We start from the raw sequence: 10575 nt of genomic DNA on the forward strand, positions 1-10575 counted from the left end.
AAAGAAACAACCCACAAGAAGGCAGTGAGGCCTGGACAGTAGCAAACATTAGGAAAGGTGTGTTTAGTCAAAGCTGTAGCACTAAACAGTTATGAGACCTCAACCTACATCCTCTCCGAGTCTTGTTCCCTCATCTGTACACAGAGGGATTCTTCTTAGAGACTTACTGAAGAACTTAAATTTGCACACTTTTCTCTCTCTGTGTGTGCGGTATATGCACGTATGTGTACAAGTGCATGTGTTAGTGGACATGCAAAGCCAGAGGAGGGTGTCAGGTGTTCTCCTTTTACTGCTCTCTGCCCTAGTCCTTGGAGGTACCGTTTCTTTCTGCACCTGGAGCTCATGTTTTCCAGCCAGCTGGTGGACAGCAAGCTGCAGCATCCTGTCTCCGTGCTTGGGTGCTGGTCCCGGCACAGGGGAGAGCACTCTGGAGTGCTGGAGTTGACTCTAGGCCTTCATGGTTGGGCAGCAAGTGCTCTGAACCAGAAGCTCTCTCTCCAGCCTCAGAATTTAAAATTTCAAAAGGAATCCACTTGACAAAGCAAGATAACTGGTTACACGAGTAATATTTCCTGTAGTCCTTAAAATTAATATTGTATTTGTGCATGTACGTTAAGTAGTCAATAAGGATTTGTAGTCTTCTACACTAGGGTATAACGTATACTCATGTTTATGAAAATAAAATCATCAGCTTTGCTTATAATCACTCATGCATATGGCGAGGTGTTAAGTGTTATGGGCACAACAGGGGCTGGAGAACCAAACATGCTAACGGCAGACTAAGTTCTCCCTCATGAAATTTACATTCAAGGAGGTTCCAGAGGGAAAGGACAGAAAGAACAAAGCGTCAGACACAAGACAGGGGCTTTGGTAGGCCATAGGATGGGTAGGCTGGCTGAGTTAAAGCCTAAGAACGGCCTCCTTGAGGAGGGGCAGGTAAGCACAGACAAGCTCTCTGGAAGAGCAAGAAAACAGTGGGTAAAACAAAGCAAAGACACAAAGAGGATGACAGGGAAGGGCTTGGCCTCTGGGAAATGAAACGACCCGTGTGGCAGGCAGCTAGCTGCAAAGGGAGAAGGCGATACAGATGTAGATGGAGTTAAGACAGTTAGGTAAGATGACCCACATGGAGAGCGCTGCAGACCCTGGGGAAGCCGATTCAACTGAGGGGGTTGGGGAGGAGGACTATCAAAGTAGAACTTCTTCCAGGTAGTGGATGAAGTAAAGAGGTTCTGCTGCAGCACCCTATGTCTGCTCAGTCTGTAGTCTAGCACAGAACAGAAAGCCCAAATGGATGCTAACGGCTGGCTAAAAACTTCACCGGAGCCCCAAGCACACCACATTCTCTTGGACAGTTTTCCAAACCCTCTGGCAACAAGAATGATTTATGCCTCACCTTGAGCTGATTACAGTGAGCCACCTACTGGCCAGGGATATTCAGACTTCTTGCCCTTCATCTACAGATATCCACACAACTTCTAACTAGGAAACCTTCCCACAAAGGAAACCCTGAGCTGGATGGACTCACTGGTAACCCTACATTCGTAAGAAGGAAACAACACTAAGCCTGCACAAACTCTTTCCCAAAACAGAAAGGGGACACATCCCAAGTCACTTAAAAGGGACAGTATTACTCATGATAAAATGTCCCCACACAGGGACATTTCAAGAATAGAAAACCAGATTATATTTCATAAGAATAATGCAAAATTCCTTAAAATAAGTCCAGCAGTTACAGAAAAGAAGTACTTCATGATCATTTGGGATTCCATAAACGCAATACTAGTTTAATGTTTGAAAATAATGTAATTTTCATATTACAGTAATTGAGGAGAAGCAATTGTTCTCCTCAATAGTTGTAGTTAATTAATTAATTAAAACACCGAACACCATTCATGATAAAAACTACCAGGAAGGAGGAGCCTGGAAACAATGTCCTCAATAGTAATAAACAACAACAAACCCTCCTTATGCCTAGATCTAAGTTCCTGAATTAACACCCCCTAATAAAAGAAACTGAGGGGCTGGAGAGATGGCTCAGTGGTTAAAAGCACTGGCTGCTCTTCCAGAGGACCCGAGTTCAATTCCCAGCAACCACATGGTGGCTCACAACCATCTGTAATGAGATCTGGTGCTCCCTTCTGGCCTGCAGGGACACATGCAGGCAGAACACTGTATATATAATAAATAAATAAATAAATAAATAAATAAATTAATTAATTAATTAAAAAAGAAAGAAACTGAGGCCACTTAGTAAAGTGACTGAGGGAGGGAGGAGAATGTAGCATGAGCCATGAATGTTTCATGCTACCAGATGTCAAATGACAGATGCTAACCCAAATGAGGCTCAATGATGTAAGTAACAAAGTAACTACAGCTCCAGACAAAAGCATCTGAGTCTATGCTGAGGAACAGAATAAATATATGAAGAGACAGCTCTTCCTTACAGATGTAAAATCAACGTACTGACGAAACACAACCACCAGGAGAAAGAAGGCTGAGTAGAGTGAGATCAGACAGAAATGGTAAACAGAGTGGGAACATTTTGAGGAGATACAGTATTTGCGGAGTCTCCAAGAGTCTTTTCTTATATCTTTTTTTTTTTTTTTAAATTAGGGCCTGGGGGTCAGGGGCTGGAGAGATGGCCCAGCGATTAAAAGCACTGACAGCTCTTCCAGAGGTCCTGAGTTCAATTCCCAGCAACCACATTGTGGCTTACAGCCATCTGTAATGGGATCTGATGTCCTCTTCTGGCATACAGATGTACATGCAGATAGAGCACCATATACATAAAATAAATGCATCTTTAAAACTTATTTAAAAACAGTAATATTAGGGGATGGAGAAGGCTCAGCATCAAGTGCCCTTACAGAAGACTTAAGTTCAGTTCCCAGTACCCACATTGTGGTTTACAACCTTTTACTACAATTTCACAGGTCAGCACCCTCTTCTGCCTCTTCAGGCACCAGGAATGCATGCAGTACACATGTATGTAGGCAAAACACTCACACAAATAAAATTACATTTTAATTTATCGTGTGTGTGTGTGTGTGTGTGTGTGTGTGTGTGTGTATACACAGGTGTCACAGCATACAGCAGAGGTCAGAGGAAAACTTACATGAGTTGATTCTTTCCTTCCACCATACAGGTCTCTGGATTGATCTCAGGCTTGGTGGAAGTACCTTTATCCACTGAGCCATTTTTCTAGCCCTGCTTCTTTTTTTTGGGACAAAGTCTCAATATGTTGTTCAGTCTTGCCTCAAATTTATAATCCACATATTTCAACCTCCCATATAGATCTCATTATACTTATTATAATAGGAAATATAGTTAGCACAGTACACACACACACACACACACACACACACACACACACACAGTCATAGGGCTAGGGGTGTATTAAGTGATAGCATGCAGAAGGACCTCTGTTCCATTTCTACTGGAAGAGAAAGAACACATTAATCATTTCCAGCTGTGAACTCGGCAAGCTACAGTACTGACTGGCCCAGCAAGACATGCCCACTGGTGCAACAGCGGCATGAATACCGTGGGACTAACCAACTACTTTCTGACTGGACTGAAGGCCCACTCCACCAGATGAAAGCTGTACCTGACACCATTATAAGGCTAAGTACCTATGGCAAGATGCGTCACAGACTAAAGGAGAGGATTTACCACTGTCATTGTGATAAAGTGACTTCATATTAAACCATCATTGTACCCATGGATTAAGGCATCTCTCAAGCCTCAAAAGAGAAGCTTCTGTTTGCAGTAGGTGATGATTAAAACAGATCTGAAGCAGGAAAAGATGCAGAGAATAAGAGATGACCAAATTTCCATCCCTAAGGGATTGTATACACCATACCCCCTCTTCCAAAGGCTCAGGATCATTGTGGAGGTCAGGGCTGAGAGTGTGTAAGAGCCAGAGTCGGTTAATGACATGGAACCAGTGTTTCTGAACGCAGCAGGGCAGGCACATGGAGGGACCCACACCAGTTGTGACATTGCACAAGATCTGTGCAAGCCCAGGCCAGACCAAATCCCAGCAGAGAGGGTGTCAGTGTGAAGTTCCAGCCCCAAAGAGGAGCTACCAACAACTGTTGGCTGCTGGGAAAGAAAGGGCCAGATCCTCTAAGAGTGTAGCCCATGATAAATGAACCACGCTCCAGCAGAAGGACACACCTCCAAGAATATTTGGGCTGCACAAATCGGTTTTGATAGGGGCAAAAAAATGACACAAAGTTGGATGGGAAAAGAAGTGGAGGTGTGTCTGGAAGAGCTGAGGGAGGGTAAGAGCAGAACTCACTTGGAAACTGTTCTGACACCGAGTAATGACTAAATCCTCTAACTCAGATCAAGACTCTGCTTCATTACACTTCTACTTGCCTCCGTTTCTTTTCTCACGAGAATGTTGAGAGCAATACATATAAAGTACTTTGAAACAAAACCAAAATGACTAAATAATTAGATTAGATACATGTTCTTGAACTGCTTCTCTTTTCCCGGTAAAACTGATATTGATAAAACAACCTCAAACTCCTACAAGATTTACTGTGGATAATCAAAATAAAAATACCACTTTCTGAAAAATTATTATAAAATACAGTGTAGGGAATATTCTGAAGTCTTGAAATAAAGGTGTTAACATGAACTGCTATTTTGGTATACTCTTTTTTTTTTTTTTTTAAAGATTTATTTATTATGTATACACTGGTCTACCTGCATGCCAGAAGAGGGCGCCAGATCTCATTACAGATGGTTGTGAGCTACTGCATCTGGTTTGAACTCAGGTCCCCATGCCTACACAGTAAGCACTTCACATGTACTGAGCCAGCTCTCCAGCCAAATCACTCCTGTTGAAGTAAACTTCTGTTTTCTGATGTTTTCCTTACTTTCTTGAGAGAAGGTCCAACTGCATAGGCTAAGCTGGCCTGGAATTCACTACATAGCTCAGGCCGGCTTTAAACTAGTGAGCCTCCTGACTCAGGCTCCTAAATGTTGGGATATTTAAACACGTGTTCTCATGCCCAGCTGACTGTCTTTTTTGAGGCGATAAATACAGAAATACTAATACAATCTGATTTTTTCTTTTGTATTACTTGAATATAGTACCTTTTGAATTACTCTGTACTCTAGAAATACATTGATATAGTTCTGGATGCAATGCAAAATTCTTTCATGGTGGTCTTACCCAACACATGGACAACTCCCAAGGGTATAAGGCCTATAACTGTATACTCTAGAAGAGATTGCCCCTGTGGCAATCGATATGCAACAACTAAAAGAACTAGGGCCCCATACGATGGCTCAGCGTGCTGCCAAGGCTAGGGACATGAGTTTGATCCCTATAGCCACATGGTGGGAGGAAAGAAGAGATTCCTAAACCTTGTTCTCTGACCTTCATGTGCATGCTGTAGCACAAACCCAGCAAACACAAAATACATTTTAAAACTGTAATTTAAGAAAAGGGAGCTGGAGAGATGGTACACTGGTCAGAGTGACTGCCATGCAAGCATGATGACCAGAGTTCAGATCCTCAGAATCCATGGAAATACCAGGCAGGAAATACCTGGAATTCAAGCTTCTGCGCGAGGAGACAAAAGATCCTAAAAGCAAGGTGGCCAGAAAGGCCAGCTATACTGGCGAGCCTCGGGCTTGGGAGACCCTGCCTTAACAAGTAAGGTGGAAGAGTGGGAGAGGATTAGCTCTAGCCTCAGGCCTCTACAATCATGTATCTACACATGTGCGCATGCACACGCACGCACACACACACACACACACACACACACACACCACAAACACACACACACACACACACACACACACACACACACACACACCACAAACACACCACAAACACACACACACACCACAAACACACAAAGATGGATAATAAAACCAAAAAACCAAAAACCAGTTCTAACACAAGAAGAATCATGGCTCCTAAAGGGATCTTAATTGGCCAAATGGGTGGTAGTTCAGAGGTGGAGCACTTGCCTAGCATGATTCAATCCTCAACACCACATACAAGACTTGATATTACTGTGTATATGTACATGTACATGCATTTATATAAGTGTGCTGAGATATGCTCTTACTCTGTTGCCCAGACTGGTCTTGAACTGGTGGGTCAAAGCAACCATTCTGACTCACTTTCCTAAGTAGATGGGATTGCAGGCATGTACCACCACACCCTGCTCTATATTTCATTTTATTTTTATGTGTATGTGTGCTTTGCCTATATGTGTGCCTGTGTTGGCCAGAAGAAGACATCAGATTCCCTGGGACTGAAATTACAGACAGTTGTGAGCTCTCATGTAGATGCTGGAGATTGAGCCCAGGTCCTTTGCAAGAGCAGCTGGTGTTCTTAACTACTGAGCTATTGCTCCAGTCCCTCATGTCTTGATTTTAGCAGTTTATATTTAAAGTGGTGGCCTTTACAGGGAAATAAATTCAACAGTATCTTAATAACCTACTAATGACATTCAGTAACAAACAGCAAACGAATTCCTAACATTGACTATTATGAATACTCAACAGCTGACAAGCTGAGTTCAGAGAAGACCATTTTGATCTTTAAGTTCTACCACAAAATACAAACAAGATAAAAAAAAATCATGGAGAAAAATAGATGACACAGGAGTAGAATGTGGGGACTTGTTTTAAAACACATCTATACTTCATCCAGTCATCTGCTGAAATCTTGGGAAACAAGGTTTTTTCATTTTCTTTTTTGGCCTTATTCCCCTTTATAAAGCTTCATTAATAAGTAAGTGGTAAGAGACCATTCCACAGTGAGTTATCAGTTATGGTACCATTAATAACTTGCAGGAAGGGTAACAACAGCGCAGCAGGTAAAGAGAAGGCAGGCGAAGCGCGGAGGAAAACCCTCAAAGTGTATCTTTTAATTATGGTGATGAGTGGGCGTCCATTTCTACTGAACCCACTGGAGCAGGAATAAATTCTCACCAGCAAAGCCCGTACTCTAACCCAGGCAGCACTTACTTCCGAAGGTGGTCATGTTCTTTCAAAAACAGTTCTGTTCTCCTGTTGTTCACTCCAGACCCACTTTTATACGACCTAGAACAACGTCAAGAAAAGGTAAGAACACTTTAAAAGACAGGCTAAGGGGCTTAACCTTGAGAGAGCAGAAGAGACCACAGTTTCTAATAAACAATCAGAACACAATGCTTTTCATTTCCCTGGAAAACACTATTACAGACATCAATACAAATGTTCCTCCAGATTAGATTTAGGGGTTTCTGTTCTTCACCAACACAATCTTCTTCAGAGGGGACCTTACTTTCCTTTGTGTACTATCTGCTGCATCATTTTCACCAACAGAAGCAAAACCTGACACTAATGAGCACATGGCACACTGGGCAAGAAAGCTACTGAAACAATGTAATCCTTCACAGCAGTGTCAGCCTGAGGAACACTGAAACCCAACTTCTCCATCTTGGTACACTTCAGGAGTTCCACGTTCATTGCTAGCACAATAAAGTTACCAAAGTGACATTTACTTCTATCAATATTATCATTTTTCTGCTTTCCACTAGTAGTAAGAATCAAGAACACTTTGTTTCTTTTCTTTTCTTCCTTCCTTCCTTCCTCCCTTCCTTCCTTCCTTCCTTCCTTCCTTCCTTCCTTCCTTCCTTCCTTCCTTTTTTTGAGGCAGGGTCTCTCTATGTAGCCCTAGCTGTCCTGGAAGTCACTATGTAGAACAGCCTGGCCTTGAACTTACAGAGATCTGTCTGCCTCTGCCTCCTGAATGCTGAGATTAAAGGTGTGTGCCACCACAACTGGCCTTTTAGAACACATTTTTAAAAATTCCCAAACTGTATCAATACCTACAAAAACAGGATCTGGTGAAGGTATGGAAGAAAAGAGCAAATCTCATGGACTGAGGTCATTGTAAAATGCTCAAAGTCCTTAGTTTCATATAAGGTTTTGATTTTGTATTAAACCTTTAAACTTCTATCCACATACAAACATATTTCAGAATTTCAGGGATGTTAATAGTTATTTGAATATGTAAGTGCTAGGGCAACAGAAAGAAGCCAAAGACAGGGAAAGGGACAGTTATTGGCAATCATGCCATTCTTAGCGGATCATTCAAGCTGGACTTAAGACCAAGGTTGGCAAGGGCTCCCGGGAAGACTGGGAGATAGCAAAGCAGATTTGGCCCATACTGTAACAAGGCACAAAAGACAATGGAAGGGAAATCAGAAACCCCAAAATCTAAATCCTGGTTGTGCTACTCAATTTCCAATTAACCACAGATGTAGCCTAAATCCACACAAACATTCTATGAACATGAAAGGTAACTTACTCAATATCTTTTCGTACTGATCCCATGAGATTCTCCCTTTCCCGTATTGCCATAAAGTTTGCTTTGGTTTTATGGAATTCATGTGTATAATCCTGAAATAAATCAATATCCAGTCTCAACACAAACTATTAATGTACTTTTATCCCTCTAAAGTAGCTGTGTGTGGTCATCAGGTTACACGTTTCAAACACTAAGCATTCTACCACCTAGTACCCATAGCACACAAAATTATAAGGACAAAAGTCTTAGACAAAATGACTTCAGATAGCATAGGATAAAAGAGCAGAGAAATTTTTCTACTCATTGATGTACTTAATAAGGCTCATGGCTTACTGTTTTCAAACCTTTCCCCCATCCCCATCTTCCCCTCAGTGTTGGGGATCCAATCCAGGACTTTACAAACACAAAACAAATGCTCTACCGCTGAGCTACACCCTCAGTTCATTTTCAAGTAAATTTATAGTTTTTGTCCATTTTCCTATTTTGTCTTTTGTGTTTATATGAATTCTGTGTATATTAAACAAATGAGTCATTTGTTGTAGTTTCTGACATTAGATCTTCCTTAGCTCTTTACTGATCAGAAATTATATTATAAATTTCATCCAGGCTCTATTTGGAACTTTGACGGTTTTTCTTTCCTCTCCTCCTTTCTTATGCTTTTTCTACATTTAAATCTTTGGCTTGGGGGTGGAGAAGGGGGGAGATCTGCCAGTGAAGCACTATCTGATCCCAGCTGGGCTGTAAAAAGCTGGGTGTTGATAGTGTACCCCTGTAATCCCAGCAGTGAGGAGACATCGAGAAGAGAGGAGCCCTTGGGCTCACTGGCTGGTCATCCTAGCCAAATTGGCAAGCCCCAGTTCCTAGTGAGACCCTTCCTCAAAAACCTAAAGAACCACTAAGGAACAACAAACAAAGGTTGACCTTTGGCATGTGCGTGCGTGCGTGTGTGCGTACACACACACACACCCCTTTAAAGAATTTTTACAATTTATGCATGCATGTTCATATATGGGTGCATGTGTGCATGTGTGGAGGTCAGAGGACAACTTGCAGGGGTTAGTTCTCTCGTTCCACCATGTAGGGCCCAAGGAGTGAACTGTTTATCAGGCTTGGCAGCCAGTGTCTTGACCCATGGAGCCACTTGGCTGGCCCCTAGATACAAACTATCAATTATCCTAGTTTTTAAATAGACCTTAACATGTGGTGGAATTTAGTACCTCTGCACTTTCAGACCTGTATTAAGCTTTATTCTTGGTCACTCTTACATGATTCTAAACAGGCTTGGGTGTCATCTTGCTAGTCTAAAATAAGTAAACAAAGTCATGCTTGGCTGGTGCACACTTGTAATCCCAGTACTTGGGAAGTGGAACAAGAGGATCAGGAATTCAAGGCCAGTTTGTGGTAAAGGAAACTTTGTCTCAAAATAAAATTAATTCATTAATTAAAAAAATACAGCCGGGCGGTGGTGGCGCACACCTGTAATCCCAGCACTCAGGAGGCAGAGCCAGGTGGATCTCTGTGAATTCGAGGCCAGCCTGGGCTACCAAGTGAGTTCCAGGAAAGGCGCAGAACTACATAGAGAAACCCTGTCTTGAAAAACCCAAAAAACTAAACAAAACAGAGTTGGGTATGGGCACATACTTACACACTTGTAATGTTAGCATTTGGAGACTGAGGCAGGAGGATGAAAGTCAGGGACAAGTCTGGACTACAAAGCTAGACCATAGAGCCTGCCCCAAACAAAAATCACTTCCCATGTTTTCCTTTATATATGTGTATATAAGTTTTCATTTACCCCACAAGAGGGTCTTGAACTCCTGATATGCTTGTCTACCTCCCAAGTACTAGGATTACATGTGTACACCATCACATCTGGCTGTGTGTGTGTGTGTGTGTGTGTGTGTGTGTGTGTGTGTGAGAGAGAGAGAGAGAGAGAGAGAGAGAGAGAGAGAGAGAGAGAGAGATAGATAGATATTTCATTTTCTGGTGCTTGTGACTGAATAAGGACTTCATTTATACTATCACTATGCTGCCCCTGCCCCCCAAGCCCCTTTCATTATATTTTCTAATAAGTCATTGTTTATACAGAGGATAATGGCTTGCTTTAGATATACTTAATTTGTTTCTAGCTTTTTTCACTTAACTTCTTGGTTTATCAGACATATATGATCTTATCATGCCACATATTAGGAAGTTTGCCTCTTCCTTTCAAATATTTATCTTTCAGGTTTTGCTGTTGTTGT

At 42.0% G+C, this 10575-nt stretch overlaps 1 protein-coding gene across 2 annotated transcripts in view; it reads right to left on the minus strand.

The window, feature by feature from the left end:
* Gosr1 (golgi SNAP receptor complex member 1) overlaps window positions 1-10575 on the minus strand; it is a 38513-nt gene that overhangs the window by 16613 nt on the left and 11325 nt on the right. For both annotated transcript variants that reach the window (XM_036196523.1, XM_036196522.1), the window contains exons 5-6: window positions 8333-8424; window positions 7006-7080 (exon numbers count right to left, since the gene is read on the minus strand). In XM_036196523.1, the coding sequence (XP_036052416.1) occupies window positions 7006-7080; window positions 8333-8424 (167 nt within the window). The remainder of the gene's footprint in view (window positions 1-7005; window positions 7081-8332; window positions 8425-10575) is intronic.

The sequence above is a fragment of the Onychomys torridus genome, chromosome 8 (assembly GCF_903995425.1).
Source record: "Onychomys torridus chromosome 8, mOncTor1.1, whole genome shotgun sequence".
Taxonomy (NCBI): Eukaryota; Metazoa; Chordata; class Mammalia; order Rodentia; family Cricetidae; genus Onychomys; species Onychomys torridus.